The 16,766-nt window shown below is 35.8% G+C and overlaps 1 protein-coding gene across 1 annotated transcript in view; it reads right to left on the minus strand.

Annotated features, from left to right (window-relative positions):
• Positions 1 to 1,764: 1,764 nt before the first annotated feature.
• VPS13A (vacuolar protein sorting 13 homolog A (S. cerevisiae)) overlaps positions 1,765 to 16,766 on the minus strand; it is a gene marked incomplete at both ends in the record, with an annotated part of 57,854 nt that continues 42,852 nt past the window's right edge. The window contains 13 exons of the mRNA XM_010142213.1: positions 1,765 to 1,911; positions 2,010 to 2,114; positions 2,816 to 3,211; positions 4,424 to 4,721; positions 6,035 to 6,138; positions 7,274 to 7,434; positions 8,310 to 8,571; positions 8,686 to 8,844; positions 10,003 to 10,104; positions 10,971 to 11,327; positions 11,845 to 11,937; positions 14,866 to 15,098; positions 16,224 to 16,444. Of these exons, the coding sequence (XP_010140515.1) occupies positions 1,765 to 1,911; positions 2,010 to 2,114; positions 2,816 to 3,211; positions 4,424 to 4,721; positions 6,035 to 6,138; positions 7,274 to 7,434; positions 8,310 to 8,571; positions 8,686 to 8,844; positions 10,003 to 10,104; positions 10,971 to 11,327; positions 11,845 to 11,937; positions 14,866 to 15,098; positions 16,224 to 16,444 (2,638 nt within the window). The remainder of the gene's footprint in view (positions 1,912 to 2,009; positions 2,115 to 2,815; positions 3,212 to 4,423; positions 4,722 to 6,034; positions 6,139 to 7,273; positions 7,435 to 8,309; positions 8,572 to 8,685; positions 8,845 to 10,002; positions 10,105 to 10,970; positions 11,328 to 11,844; positions 11,938 to 14,865; positions 15,099 to 16,223; positions 16,445 to 16,766) is intronic.

A 16,766-nucleotide genomic window follows, 5' to 3' on the forward strand; every position in this document is an offset into this window, starting at 1 on the left:
TGTGTTCTGTGGCTGTGTTTACAGATGTGCACAGACACAAGTAGTAGGCTAGTAAGTGCCACTAAAAAAAAAAATCAACCCTTTGATCTACCCCTCATCATTAATAAATCTGCCTAATCACAACCACATCGGGATTTTCTCCAGCGTCACAATGATGCTTGTTGGACAAGCTAGAAAATTCTGTACCAATAACACAACCAACACTGGAAAATCACAGATTATCTATGTAGCAATGTATTTTAACTTCCAAAACTATTACCTTTGAATAGTTTTTGCAGAAAATTTCTAAAGATCCTTTAAAATAATTTGATTTATTCTAGTAACACCTCTATATCAAATATAAACCATGAAACACCAAGTAGTAATAAAGCCTGACTATATTTTCTCAGAGTTAAGAAGTTAGAAGAAGTTAGATATGAAATGGCCCATGCCACTGTACACAAACCTATGTCATTCCTGAGCTTTATCAATCAACTAGATGAGGATGTAAATAGCCCCAAAATATTGTAGTCAAACAAAAGTTTGATTCAGAGGAACACAGGAATATTAAGAAATTGAACAAATGTGTAGGCTTATGGCAAACAGCCTGTTCTTGAGTAAAAACAAACTTTTTCGAAAATAATGCTAAAAATGATGGGAAACTGAACTGACTTAAACACTTAAAAGATCTAAATACCATTGTGTTCACTAAAAAATCACAACACACAAATGACAACAAAAAGCAAGCAAAGTAGTATCCATTTCATAAATTTAAATAATTATATTCAAATAGTATTTATCTTCCATAATCATTAAAGATAAAATGCACACTTAATAACCATGCATTAAAGGTACCAAAAACGTAGGAGAAAGATCTTGTTAGAAGTTTGATTTTAAGTGTTCTTTTAACTTTGCTGTTTCAGTTTGCAAGCATTTTTGGAGTAACCATCTGGAGCATCTACAACGCTAAAGGAAAGCAAGAGAGCCTCCAACCGCACTATTTGCTAAGCTAAACTCTGACTTGGATATGCACTCTTAAAGACTCATTGGAAGGGACGGAGGAAGATTTCACTCCTAGAATGCAGTATGGATGACCTTATGTCTTCACAGATCTCCAACATTAACCCAAACAATCGCTGCTTTTCCTACATCTCCTGAAGGAAGTCACGAAGGCCTCAAAACATGTACAAAGCTGTAGTGCGAACAGCCAAGGATGCCCAGTCCACAACAATCTAGGCTTCTGCAGAACAGACACAGGCCCAAAAACCACTTCCACACCACGTGGCCTAGGAGCCAAGTGATCCTCTAGAGACGATGCATTAAGCATTAAAAGCCAGCAGTGAGACAGTGAGACTAGTCCCAGGAGTAGAGTTTGGAGCTACCTGAACTGATCCACATGAGGGATTCTCCTCCTGTATGGAAGTGGCATGACATACACTAGGTCAGCCAAACCACCTGATCAGATATCACTGCAAAAACTGAACAGAAGTTTCAATGCCACTGCAGAGAGAGATAATGTAGCAGTACAGATATTTTTCTCATGCTATTTATGATACAGGTAACAGAGAAAAAACTCCAGTTACCATGCAACCAGCTTTACAGTATGTCCTAAAGCAACACTAAGAAAAGGTAAGAGGTCACAGATAATTTATTGAAAAAGCACAACATATTCAGACGCTGTCACTAAACAGTATGCATGGCTCATGTTTTCCATCACTGAGTGTTCAAACAGATTTTTTTCTTCCTTATAGAAACAACTTGGAGTATCTTTTTTTGTAAGTTCACCTGTTGCAGAACAATAGGAATCCACTTTTCCTTGCCTTCTTCAGCTACTTCCAAAGTGTACTTGCTTCTATTGGAGATCATAAAAAATGGAGTGAAAGTCACAATTCTAGTAATATTAAAACTGCTGTTATTTATGGTGACACCAACCTGTAAATAGAAAGACATTGTTAGGAGTATGCTATTCTTTTCTTACCTCATTTACATCTCCTGAAAGTAACAATGCAAAAGATAATATTTTAACTCACTTGATACTCCTTTTTATGACTCTTGCATTTCACAGAGCCATGACTGCCAACAGTGTCCAGTGAAAACTGATCAGACAGTTCACTGTCAGTAATCATAAGTTGCACCTGGGAAGAAGCACTGTGTATTAATTGTCAATTTACAGTTACTGACAACATTTAAAATCATATATAAAGTAGGCATATATATAAACCTAAGTGCATGATGGAAATACCAGTATTTCTATTAAAAAGTCAAGACACAAAAATTGTCCGTATGGTCTCACAAATATATTTTCTACTACCCTTAGTTATACACTATGTGGAATAAGCATTGTAAGATCCTCAGAAGAACCAACCACATTAAGGAGCCTTTCCAAAATTTATTACAATTAAAATTTTGAAGGCAAATCACCACAGTCTTATAATCTCTCTTGTATCATCCAGATGTCAGTAATAGCATTAAAAAACTCAAACTCAAATGGTAAACAGCATCTTAAGATTAGCTTACCACCAACTCAGATGCTATTTATCAACCACCACTCAAGCATTCACTTTTCGAGCAGCATTCGTTTTTCAAGTACCACAGCTTTACATTTCTTACACAATTTCTATGTCTTATTTGGAGTAAGGACCTTTACTGATGTAGTTTCAATGGAATAAAGGAAATTCTTTTATTTAGGAAACAATTCTCAGTGAATATTATTCCTTTCGAAGATGAGAATCTCTTTCTTAACAATGCCTTTGATAATGTAAATTTCCCATCTTGACCATATCTGACAAAATACATAGTTAAAATATTGTCTACAGACAGAGATATCATAGGTTACCTTGTTATTTTGGAGGAAGTTTTTGGGCTGGAAAGAAAAAAGGAGTGGCTTTTTGTAATCCGGAGGATGCTTGCGGTGGATACCATCAGCTTTGTACTGCAACATTCGACCAGTTTTATTTACCATCCAGTACGGACTGTGAATTGCTATAACCATCTGCCCAGTTGTGTATGTCACATGGACAGCAATATCCAGTTCGGTCTTATCCAGCTCCGTGATGCAGGAAAATGTTGTGAAGCTGATCTCAGGTAGATTGCTTTTAATGTGGTACTCACTCTTCCAATTTTGATCAAGATAGTTAAGCAACTGCAAATCTAGTTTTGTTTGATCCAAGACTGCATTATGAACCTGGGCTGAACATCCTTCTTGTAGAGTATCATATCTGTTCCCATTTCCCTGTAAAAACACCCAAACAAGGTACATGTACATGAGTCACATTCAAATTTCACATCAATTTTTATTTTCTAGTTTTATTTTCTGGTTTTGAAAATTAAGATACAGGTTATTCAGGCAAAATTTCAAAATGCTCATTATGCTATTTAACTATGTTACATTCTTAAATGTCTACCTTAACACAGCATTTTACAGAAGAACAACCTATGCATGGTCACCAATATTAAACACACAAAAAGATAAAATCTTTCATAAAATTAAAATACACAAACGTGCTTAAATGACAGTTTCCCTCAACTCAGTATTTCTTCCACTAAATTTAAATTTGTAAGGGACCTACAGAAAAAAGCCTGATAATTCCAGACATTTGGTAGAGGCCACAGTCTCTGGCTCTAGTAATTGTACATTTGGGACAAATTTTTATTACTAAGTTCTGTTATTTGAGTCCAAATACTAAATACTAAGACCATTTGAAAAAAAAAAAGTTTCAGCATCTCCCATCTACATTTCTATTATGCCAAGCCTAGATCAGGTCATGCATGGGACACAACTGTGGCAGATCCACAGGAGAAACTTCTGGTGTTAAGGAACCAATGTCAACACTGTACATTTTAGGTGTTTTACTTGAGACTGGCTCTCCTCTGATCCTGGAATGAATGATTATTAACAGCCAAAGTGCACCTAATCATTTAATTTAATCTGAAAAGAATATAAAGTCTGTCTCTAGGCTGCAATTCAAGCCAAAACCTGGCCAAAAGGCAGGTCTATGAGAATTCACTAAAAGAGTGCTACTGCGAAGTCAGTGACAGTGACAGCACATAAAATGCAACTGTAGGCTGACCCACTTACATGACTTGATGCAGTCATAATGCACAGGAAAAACTATGCTGCTTAATTATGCTCAACCTGCACTTGAGCAATAGAAAATTACTCTCTCACAGGGCTAAGCTTGTACAGTGTAAGTTTTACTTTGCGTATGTATCTAAGGTACGACTTATTACTAGTGATCAATACCACCACTCTTCGCATTCCGGTAGTGTTCCATTTCTGTAGATACACGCTCGCCGTTACAAGATCTGTAAACTTGCTTCATCAATACTCTTAACAGAAGCCCTTTCTTTTAATATAAATTTATAAACATACTTCAACCAGCTGGTCAGCTTTCATATTACAGGCGGAAAACATCACAAAAAACCCGAAAGATTAAGGAATTACCTCGATAGAGTAAGTTATTTGATAAGGAAGAAGATTGCGCAGAAGAACAGAAGGCCATAAATGAACAACATATGGAAAATCCCATTGATCTTCTGCACATGATGGAGATGTCAACGTGTCTTTTACGGGAACGATATTTATGATAAGTGAGTGGTTAGTTGACCTCACAGACTGGCACTTCCTTTGTATTAAACTGTCAACATTTTTCATAATTTCATCGAATGTAATTCCTTCACACATATCGTATTCTCCATCCACTCCGTTTTCATCGGCTAGTGGTTGCAAACTCAGCATGGATCTGTAAAAAAAGAAAAAGAAAAAAACAAACGTTTTTTAAACACTCAGTATTAGATTGTATTTTTCAATTATGAAAAAGCACTATGTATCTCTAACATTATTTGGATCGCTAATATTATTTGGATTTTGCAAGTAACTCACTGCCTGCCTTTATCTTGCTTACGGGAGGAAGCAAAAGCTGGTCTGGATCCCCAAAGTTCACAGGATTGCATCAGTTGGCATATTTTGTTCCATGCCTCCTTTGCACACACGCTTCCTTTGCAAAGAAGGGATTGCGGAGTTTAGGAAGAGGCTACTGAACTCCCTTACCAGTGATGCTCTACTCCTATTCCACTCAAAAGGTCTGGAAAAGCAATTCAGTCCTATGATAGATCTGCAGAAAGTGCCCTTCTTTCCAGACACATAAAGCGTCATGGATTATGGATTATTTACACACACAGCTTTTGTAAAGCAGGTGCTTTAATCCAGTCAGCTGCATCTTGACTGAAGATTGTAGTAAACATTTCCCGACTGCCTAGCAGAACTCACACACGTATCTGTGCAATGAACCAGAATGTCACGAAACCTTATTAAATAAAACACAGACAGTCAGAAATAATAATGAATTTACATTATCTACAGTACAGTGTAACTTATTTAATGAAAAATATAAACAGCTGTCATCTTCAAAAAATGGGGAGAGTGTTTGGGAGAAAACAGAAGGAAAAAAGTCTCTGTTAGCATAAAAAACAAACAATCAAAGCAAACTTATGTGCCTAGAAGTTGGTGACAGTTCAGCTAAGTTGTACATAAAAACTCACTGCAGTTTTAAGTGGGTATTAGCTTGAAGGGACTAATACAATAGCTACATTGGAAACCAATTCTCCCCATAGGTTGACAAGTCTTTTTCTAATAAGTATATTAATTTCAATTTTTTACTTCAGAATCACAAACATCTAAAGAAGCAGTTTTTCTAAAAAAAAAAAACCAGCTGTAAAACATCATTAGACATCACATCACTGAGAAAAAAACGTCTGTAGTTTGCAGATAACAATCACTGTTCCAGAAGTACCTGGGCTCAGATTCTTAAAGTAACTTGGCTAATTTAAGTTGTTCAGTAAAATACATTTCAAAAGACATCCAATTCAAGAACTAAATAGTATTCTCTTTAACTCAGACTAGGTATTCTGAGATGATCCTACCCAATAATAATAGCACAATATTAATTATAATTTTAGGTAACAAACACAAACAATTTTTTTTTAATTGAAATTGCATGATACAATAATCAATGTATAAACATTTTCATGATAAAAGAAATATGCAATAAAGTACCTGTAAGAGGACAGTGGTATGTTGAATTCATTTTCTGATGAAGCAGTCCCTAAACATCTTCCTTCCTCAAAAACATTTAACGGAATTGAAAAATGATTCCTTATCTATGTGAAATAAAAATCCAGCAACACACATTAGTAAAAACTAGAAACATGAAGTGTTTTGAGCCAAACAGAGCAGAGAGTGAGAACTCTCTTTGTTCGTCTTACCCGTTTACCATTCATGGTATGTCAAAGTAATTGTCTATAATACCAGCAAATCTCCCTAGGTGATTTGTTTGTGCAGTTTAATGATATATTTTAATTAAGAAATTAATACATGTAAATTAATACGTGTAAAATTATTTTTAAAGAGAAACATAAAGCCCTGTAAAATCAAAGACAAGTAAATCTGAACTGTACAACAATATTCCAAAGAACTTTCCTAAAAATATAACAGATACAAGGGTCCGTGGGTCAAAATCCATAAGGCAGAAAACACAAAGGAAGTAAAATATTTAAGGTTAAACCAGCAATACCCATTATAATTTGGGGAGTATACAGTTCTCCTGTTCTTTGTAAACTTTTTTTTATTATTATTACAGGCTTAATTTAATGGCATTATTAGCTCTGGAAAAAAATAATTTAGGGGAGAATGAAACAGTAAATCTTGTTATTAAACAAGTCCTAAACATCTCTGGGCAAAAGCAGCAAGTGAAATGTAACAGGGATGAAATGTATCACTACAGAACACTCATACCTGGACCATCCCTGTACTTGTAAACTATGTAATGTCTATAAAAAAACATATTCCATCAAAAAAGACATACAGTCGAAGGGCTCACTCTTCAGCTGACTTGGTTCTAAATTTGAAATTCATGTATCGGTACAGGAAGAAGAGAAGGATAACCTTGCAGAGCCAAGGTAATGTTAGGAGAGGTTTGATCACACAAAGCAAGTAGTTCAACAAGACCGAAATTAGAGCTGGTATTAGAAAAACATGACCGATGAATTATCCTGATCTAAACTCTGATCCATTTCCATGCCCACCCCACCCCCATCTTTGTCACTTTGAAAAAGCTTTTTGTTCTTGAAAATCCCTTCTGAACTACCATATAACACACAACAGCAAAGTTATATGAATTCGTTCAGCTAAGTTTTTAAAATAATGTTTTTCAAAATTTTAAAGACTATAGGATTATTCTCGTCCATTAAAAAATTTAAACAATAATGAAATTATTATGTATGGAAATAGAATAACCTGAATAGGAGAACGTATAGTTATCAGTTTGCTTCCTTCAACAGTATCAATTTGGCAGACAATGGACCTTTCAACACCTGATTCCTCGTGTCTCACTCCGTAAATACATCGACCCACTTTTGTCAACGGAATCTTTTCCACAGTGGAATGGTTCTGTGGACCTAGAATTTACAAGATGAGAAATGAAAGACCCAAAAGGAGCATAAAGATATACCGGAAAGACAGAAATGCGCACTCAACATTTTATCATCTGATCTATTTAAAAAAATTTAAAGTAGATGAAAAAGTATAATCAGTTCTAATATGTTAGTCTTGTTTCTACTGAAGAAACAGAAAAGATTCTTTTTTCACCAAAGGGAAAAGAGAAAACGCCTCCATTACTCAAATATTTAAGTAGGTTTTGCCACTGCAAATAAAATCACTGCCTAAAGAGAAATGTTTACACGTGCAATTGCTTATTAACATGGTACAGTTCATATGCATTCCAAAAACAATTCAACTAAAAATATATCATATGGTCAAGACCAGTTTGAAAAATCAGTTTTGAACAAACTGTCAATTGTTACAATAAGTCAACACATACACAGTGAAAAAAAAAAACCACTACATTTTACGTTTAGTTTTAACTGTTTTTTTAAAAACATCGCCCTAAGAGTTAAGAGTAACTTCTATGAACGCACATCCATACATGCCTCAGAATTCCACAAAAAAAAAAAATATCTGCGGTGGCTTTAATTCTGCATTAACGTGTGAATACAATCAAAAATATTTAATTGCAGTGAAATTATGAAATAAAAATTAGTTACCTAAATAATTCATCATAGTAGAAAATTTACACTGTGAAAATTAACACGCATGATACAGGTAACTTTAAGCTGTGAAGCAGGACTTCAAAAAGTCCCACTCATCTAGAATCCAAAGAAACACCTCTGTCATGTTATGCAGTCCCCCAGCACTTATCGACCCGTGCAAAACGCAGTATTACGCATCATGCAGTATTCACATAGACAGAAAAGGTATAAACTTAGGAACTTACAGATCTGAATGTAAAACCTCTTGCTACTCAGAGTTGTCATTGCTGTGAACTGGTCACTCTCATTTTTAGTTCTGACAAATTCCATATTTAAATTCTCTCCATCTCTTAGAGGAAATACTTTTTCTCCCAGTTCAACATTAAGGACACTAAAGGAATCACTAGGCGAGACAGTGATGGGAAGTCCTAAAGAATTCATTATTACAAACGGTGCTCTGTCTTTTTTGAAGATGTCTGAAGTCTGACTAGCTGCTTCAGCAAACGCCTAGAAAGCAAAGTATAGACAGAAGACGCAAATACACTAAGACATCATCAAGACAATCTGTGCAAACATTCATTCAACAATTCTCACACTGCATAGCTAAGCAATCGTTCTTACCGTGCCCAAGTTACTCAACATTTGGAGGCCACATTTGGATAGTGTAATGTTCAGCTGGTCTTTTGAGGAAACATTTATTACTGTTTTATATTCTGGAACTTTGTAGTTTTCTTCCTCCGCATCTGATTCAACCAATGCTTTTTTAGCCTTCTTTTTCAGCTGAAACGAGATTATTAAAGCATTTTTATCTGACCAGTTCTTCTGTAGAAAAAAGTCTCACCTCAAGATTCTGATTTAGTCCCCCCTTCTATGTCCTAACATGGTTTTCTTTTTTTTTTTGTTCCTGTTTTTATCTGATAATAAAAACATTAAGAGGTAAAGAAAAAAGAAGGCAAGAGTCAAAAGATGTATTTCAGAAGTCAATTAAATTCCAGTAACAGTAGCTAATGATTATTCAAAAACAAAGAACATACAACATTTACTAACACAACCAGTAAATGCTCTGTGAAAATATTAACATATCTAATAGCACTGTACAAAAACTATTATACATAATTGATTCGCTGTTCTTAAAACAGTAACCCCAAATTTAGTCTTTATATATTACCAAACCAAATACTTATTTTGTGTGCTTTCAATTGTTTGAGGGAAAAGTAAGAATCACACAGAAAACATTTCCTGGCTTTTAGCATTTCTGAAAATTATTTATTTCCAAATGCCGTATTTCAAATTTGGACAGGAAGATATGAGGTTTGACTCACTATCCTCAATCTTTCTACTGCATTAAGTCCCATACCTTTATTGAAAATATTTAAGAATATTTTTAATAGAAATTTCTTAATTGTAATATCTCAGTCTGTACTATTTTCTCTTTTGAGGCCTTTACTGTAGAAAGTTGTTTGCTAATGACAGTCCTAGGAAAAAAGAATTTTCTCCATTCTGAGCAACCTCTCAGGCTAAAAATACTTGGAAAGTTTTGAAAAAAATCAGAAAACAATGCAGTAAAACAGTTAAGACAGAAGGATAGGCAGGGGGAGAGGGACAGGGGAAAAAAAAAAAAGTGTCTTTCTCTTACTTAGATAAATGTCTCCCTACTTTGAGACCAGATTCTAGACTATTTCCTTATGGAAGGCAGAACTGAAGTGGTAAGGGTACTATTCCCACAGCGCTAGTCAATAACAGATATCAGATTTTCCAACATGCTTCTGGTACAGAAGCTGCTGTGAGACGAGATGTGTGGTCTTCTGTCTTGGTAGTCTCAGTAACCAATAGGAAGAAACAAAATCCTTAGCTTAGTTCTAGCAACGAAATGCGCAGAGCGTTTTTTCTTCTAAGGTACTGAAATAGACAATTGGAGTTCAGCTTTGGAAAATATACCTTGATTTCAAGAATCCATGGTTTGAAAAAATCAGTCTTCTCAACTTCTAGTGGTTCAAGCAAAGGTTCCCACACCCCAAACATCTCATTAAAATAATGTACCTAACAAAATGCAGAAGTTAGTTAGGAAATTACATACAACTGTTAAAATCAACAAAAGTTCTACAGATTATAAAGGCTTGAAGTTCTGATTTACAAGTATACCATCTACTTCTATATTATATATATATATATTTAAGTTTTATAACCAGATTGCCCGTTCAGCACCCACCATAAAATGAAGCCAATGCATTAGAGAAATAAGTGAGGTAGCTAAGTCTACTACAGAGACCCACTTACAGGGGAACGAACTGGTAGATGGGCTCGAGGAATTTCACCATAAAATGAAGCCAATGCATTAGAGAAATAAGTGAGGTAGCTAAGTCTACTACAGAGACCCACTTACAGGTAACTGGTTTAAGGTGTGTCACTTAAGACACAATTTTGGCTTAAGATGTAGGCACTGGAAGTCTAAAGCACTATAAATAAGGAAGAATCTACCTACGACAACCACTAAAATTCATGTCACTAATTTCCAAATATGAGCCACTTTGGACATTTTATATACAATACTGGTACCACATAGTATTGTACAGAAATTATGAATATATTCTATTGTAATCTTAAATTAAAATTGTTGGAGAGTTTTAGCCATTTGCTGCTCCAAAACTTAATACTGACGCAACAGGCCTTTGGGAACATGTATAGAGTGTAAAACAGAGATTGTGTAACACCAATTACTGCTATTAATACATTACATCTAATGCATCAGATTTTCATTTTAACTACCTTAACACCTTATTCCCATCCTCCTCCCACAACAGGTATCCACAGTTTAATCATCAAATCCATGGATTATTTTTCTTTTATTTTTGAAATAACAGGTTTAGTATCTTAAGAAAACTTCTTTCTTATGTAGGACTCCTCACCTCTAGCTCAAGACGAGAACGTAGGTTGATTAGAGTGCTCCAGTTTTTGACTTCTCCAACAAAAGAGGACTTGGCTAAAAGCATTGGTACAGTTCGGTGCCCAACTCCAGCTTCAAGTGTTAGAAAAACAGATTCTATACTCATTTTCAATGACTCTCCTGTGGGAACTAGTTCAGTAGTTGGATTTTTATCTTCATTTGCATTTGACTCTTCAAGAAACCACATTTTCAGATTTTTTATATCTTTCTTATTCCACAAGTCTGGGGGAATAGAACTAATCTCTTCTTCTGTTGTTTCTGTGGTTTGATAAAGGGCTGATGTAATAGTAATTACTGTGTTTATGATTATTGGTGAAACCTATAAATAAGAAGTTGGAATAATTGGTAATGAGAAGCTAGTACAGGAAACAGCCACTACTTTCAGACACAAAACTATAGTGAAAATGTTGCTAACAAAACTCTTCTGTTCTCTACAGGACTTATGCTTGAAAACTCATTCTCTTTCACAAGCTGCAGGTCAGCCTATTCAGATTTTCAACCCCAGCCATTTTTCCAGATGGGAGCTTTCCAAAATACATCATCCAACCTCTGTCTAAACACTTATCTCCATCTGAAACTCATCTCTGCACATTAGGCCATGTTCTAGAACACATATTCCAAAACAAAAGCACTGTGACCCAACAGTTAATTTTCTCTTGTTTTCACATGCTAGACAGGTCAGTGATCTGATGGAGAACAGAAACAATTCCCCACCTCAGTTATCCCTGAATTTTTTTTTATTTATTTTATTTTACGAAACGTATCCCACAAGGAACTTCAAAGCCTTCTGAGCAGGAAGGGGTGAAGAACTAAAAACACAATAAAAGTCTACTTACTTTTATTGTTAGAGATTTAATCATTAGATCAGCTGTCTGAGGATTAGTACCTGACTGCTTCATTTCAAAGAAGAAGTCACAAGGCTGTAATATCTATACAAAAGAGTAGAAACACATGTTAAATAGAGAAAAAAAAATCTTTCAAAAAGCATATACTTTTAAGCTACTACACATCATAGTTACTGATAAAAAAAAGTTACCATCATTTGGTTCTTCAAAATCAAGAGTAATCTGAGCACTAATAATGTGTACAAATGTAAAGAATAAAAGTTTTAAAAGCATCACCTAACCCATTCTCAATCAATAAAGATTCAAATGTCAGCTACAGCAAAATGCGTTACTCTTCAGTAACTCCACTAAAGTCTGTAGATATCTTCAAATACACCACATGATGCTTATGACTTCTGAGAAGAGTTTTCAGTTAAGGGTAGCATGGCAGTTAGTTACAGTCTTCCTGAATAAAAATATCACTGTTTGAATCACAATCACTCAGTTCCAGCCCTATTTACAACCAATCCTTACGTACTTCTACTTGCCAAGGTCTACCAAATCCAATTCTAAGGTACTCTATCACAGAATCAGAGAATGTTAGTGGTTGGAAAGGACCTCTGGGGATCATCTAGTCCAACCCTGCTGCTAAAGCAGGTTCACTTAGAGCAGCTTGCACAGGAATGCATCCAGGTGGGTTTTGAGTATCTCTAGAGAAGGAAACGCCACAACCTCTTTGGGAAGCCTGTTTCAGTGCTCCATCATCCTCAAAGGAAAGAAGGTTTTCCTCATGTTCAGGTGGAACTTCCTGTGTTCCAGTTTGTGCCCTTTGCCCCTTTTCCAGTCGCTGGGCATCACTGAAAAGAGTCTGCCCACATCCTCTTGACACTCGCCCTCTAGATATTTATAATCATTGATAAGATCCCCGCTCAGCCTTCTCGAGACCCAGTACTCCAGACGTGGCCTCATTAGGACTGAAGGGGAGAAGAACCTCGGTCGATCTGCTGGACACATTCCTCGTAATGCACCCCAGGATACCACTGGTCTTCCTGGCCACAAGAGCACACTGCTGGCTCATGATTAACACACGAGCATCAGGACAAAACAAAATCATGCTTCTATGTGATTAATAAAGCACTCCGATGAAGTTAGACTCTCCTGATAATAAACTGTCAGGAAAGTTTGCTCTCCAGTCCCCACCTGAGAAGACAAGTCTTTCAAAGTCGCTGATTTCAAACTACACAGATTTTGCAATCTTTCTTGACATCTCTGTCCATATCTGAATCAGACACTAGGGATGCAGAAACACCTTGAATCAGTTTTAACACACTTTTCCCAAATGAGTTTGATCTAACAGAATTTTTGTCCCTATTATTGTTTTATCCTCTCCTGCTCAAACATTTTGTTTCCCCTTCTTCTGTGTTACAGCTAGGAATGAAAAATAACATATTCTTCTTTAGACCAAGGTACACGAAAGAAACATACAGAAAGAATCTCATCACTTTTGCTAACATAAATCCAGAGCCTAGTGTCCTTGGTATTTGGGGGAAACCTATTCATCAGGAGGATGAATTCATTCATCACTAGTGTCCCCACAGTTCAGGCAATATAGAATCTCCACATCAGTATCAGCCTTCAGAAGTCTTGTAATCTTTGTATAATCTCATATCATACATTTCCTTTCTTGACTAAAGGCAGCCATGGAATGTTACCTGAATCTCTATTTCTCTGATAAATTTTTCAGGCTGAAATACTAGCATTTACAGAAAACCTGAGTTCAGAGATTTCCTTACGTACATGTTTTCAAAAGCAGCACTTCTGTTGCTATCTGCAGAGAATGTTGTCTTTTTTGACCTCTACTAGTCTCTCGAGAGCTTTCTGAATTGTTCAAAGTAGGTACAGTCTTAAGCATCAAAACTAAGGCTCTCTGAAGTTTTTTTTCCCCTCTTCACAGCACAAGCACTCTGCCAGATACGGGTCTTTTTCTCTGCTTGTACAGCCTGAGAGAAGAGATTCTAGCAGAAGATACTCCTGTAAGAGGGAAAGCTTGTTGCTTTCCACAAAGCCAGCCACAGTGATGCCACATTTGCCAGCTGTGGAAACTGAAGAAGTCAAGCAACTTCGCACTGTGTCGTGGCTATCAGTCCAAGTGCATCACTTTCTCAGTGACTAGATTAACAGATTAATGCAGTCCAAGACTATGTCTACCCAAGGAGTAAACTGAGCTGCTATGAAAGTATCTGATAAGGAGATGAAGTCCCAGTCATTGTGCTTATAGCTTGGGTCATCCCTAAGTAGCTCCATAAAGTAAGGAAGCACTAATGCAGAGCTGAAAAGCCTAGTTCTTCAAAATTAACCTGTAGTCTGAGGACACAGTCAATGGTTGGATATACTGTCAAAATGAATTTTTTTCTCTGACAAAACAGTATTATTACAGAGTTAACAGAGGTATAGTCTGATGTAGAGGCAGAAAAGCTCTAAGAAGCTCCATGAGTCAATGCATTCCCACCCGGCCAGTAACTACAAGTCTCATTCTGTTACCAAAACGTAAACGGGCAGTGTTAATATAATGGATCTATGGACCTTAACACAGAGGAATTCATGAACAGCACACCATAAATTCTCTATCCCATAATACATACTTGCCTTTACATCTGTGACCCTTCGTTACTCACATAGCTCTTTAATGCAAATATTCAGACCAAGAGTATTCCAGATTTACTAAATGGCATTTGAAACAGTGTACACTCATAAAATTCTATTTGTTTGGATTACATGAGATAACAGATTTTTACATTTTACTCCTCTGGGTTCTCAATTTTAGCTTTTCATACAAAGCAAACCTCAAAGCCATGATGTCTTTGGCATATCAGACAAAACAGAATAAAATCAACAAAATAAAATAGACACAAAATTTTACGCATGAGGTCTGTGATACACATTCTAATGATGAAAGTTTCAGAAATAATTGCATTCTCATAGTATAAGTTACATGGCACCTATTAAATACAAACCAGATGTCTGCAAACTCACCGTAGTAATGTTCCCTTTCCTTTTTTCTGGAAGAAATGGGCATGCTTTCATCTGTATCTCTTTAACAGCAGCTGTCATGCTGTACTTTTCAGGGCTATTCTTAATGAAGACCTCACACTGTGTTGTAACCACCAATGCAGGAGCATCACTTCTTGTTAAGTCAGCCACAAACACAACCTCTGGATTTTTAACAATAATGTTCATTTCCATTGTAGATATAGGCTGTACAGGTGCTTCAAAAATACAAATTAAATTACATTAACTGTTGAAAATTAATTTACCATTTTTTACATCTCTCTTAGGACACAGAGAAGTATTAAAGATTTTGTGATAAGACCTCCCATAACCGGTGTCAGAAAACATGCAGATCCTTGCAGCTGACTTATTTCTAGGGTCTTCACTGGAGATACAAACCCATTAATGCTCTAATTACTTTCCGATACAACAAAAGATACCACAGATCTTCTTTGTCAAAATGAAAAGGGTAACACTATCACCACTAATTACCTTTTAGACTAGCACATATATTAGTTTCACTAAGTATCTCCACCAGCCAGCTATGATAGGGTCTGGTGAAAATGCTGGACATGGTTTCTGCTCTCTGGAGCAGCAAAGCATGCATTTTTTCATAGGATGATATTGCAGCATTTCCTAGTGCTTGCATTCTGATACGCTTTTATGAAAAATTTCTGATTTGTTTAGACTCTGATCATCTGCTAAATCACAGCAGGCCTAGCTGATGTGGACACAACTGAGATATTTAGGGCACAGAAAAATAAAAGAGAAAAGGGCTTGCTCTGCACACCTGATGTGAACTACCTGAGGCCTGGAAGCATAAACAGCCCATTTCCTGCTCTGATGCTCTAATGGACTAATTTCTGACGTCAGATATAGGGTCCCGCCTGAAAAGAGCAAACTGGGCACTCAAGCTAAAAGCCTGAATCCTGATATAGGGAGAAACGCACATCAGTGAACAAATTAAATGACATTTCTAGGCAGCAATATCTGGCAAGCTGATTTTGCATTTAAGCATAATATAATATGCTCCATCAATACACAAACATAACCAAAGAAACTCAGAGAAATGCCAGCTGTAATTGTCCTCTCCATTTTATTTTAGACATACATTTTAGGTATTTCCTTTGTCTGATAAGACAAAGCTTCATTTAGAAATAAAGATGAAGGGACATAAACCAGTTTCCATAATGCAAAGAAAGAAATATCAGTGTTTGAAAGAAGCTGTTCTGCACAGACAAGCAAATAGCATAAAAGGAGTAGTATAATTTTTAAGACAGTATTATAATACCAAAACTAAATGGATATTTAAATACAAATTTTTAAATATTTTTAGTATATACCTTGATCCTTTAAAGGTAGTGACTGTTTGAGATTTCTCTGTGCAGCAGCACTTTCTGCATTAGCCTTTAGGAATATATCTGCAACAGTAAGTAGAAACTCCATGCTTGCACAAAGGTATATTTCTTGAACAATCACATCAAGAGCAGTGCCATCTCTCCCTTGCTTATAGCTTATATCCACCATAACTTTCTTTTCAAATCCTTGTTTCATTTCCACCATCCTGAAAGACCATTAAGGCAGCATTTAATAATTAATGAAAAAATTAAAAAACCACAACAAATACTCGAAAACACTCAAGAATCTCAATACAGCTGCAGTACCTTAACAAGAGTGAATTTTAAAAGTAACTCCAAAAATTTTAAAACATGACCAATGAAAAACAAATACTGTAAAACTTCAAAACTAACTAGTTGCCAATGTATGGGAATCCAGAGGTGTTCATAATTTTAACAAGTCAATCCATCACAATTCCTTGTTTACATTATACTTTACATTATGCTCTCTTCATGAAAACAGGAAAAAAAAAAAATCTTTGTTTTACT

Source organism: Buceros rhinoceros, unplaced genomic scaffold, assembly GCF_000710305.1.
Source record: "Buceros rhinoceros silvestris isolate BGI_N320 unplaced genomic scaffold, ASM71030v1 scaffold1158, whole genome shotgun sequence".
In the NCBI taxonomy this organism is placed as follows: domain Eukaryota; kingdom Metazoa; phylum Chordata; class Aves; order Bucerotiformes; family Bucerotidae; genus Buceros; species Buceros rhinoceros.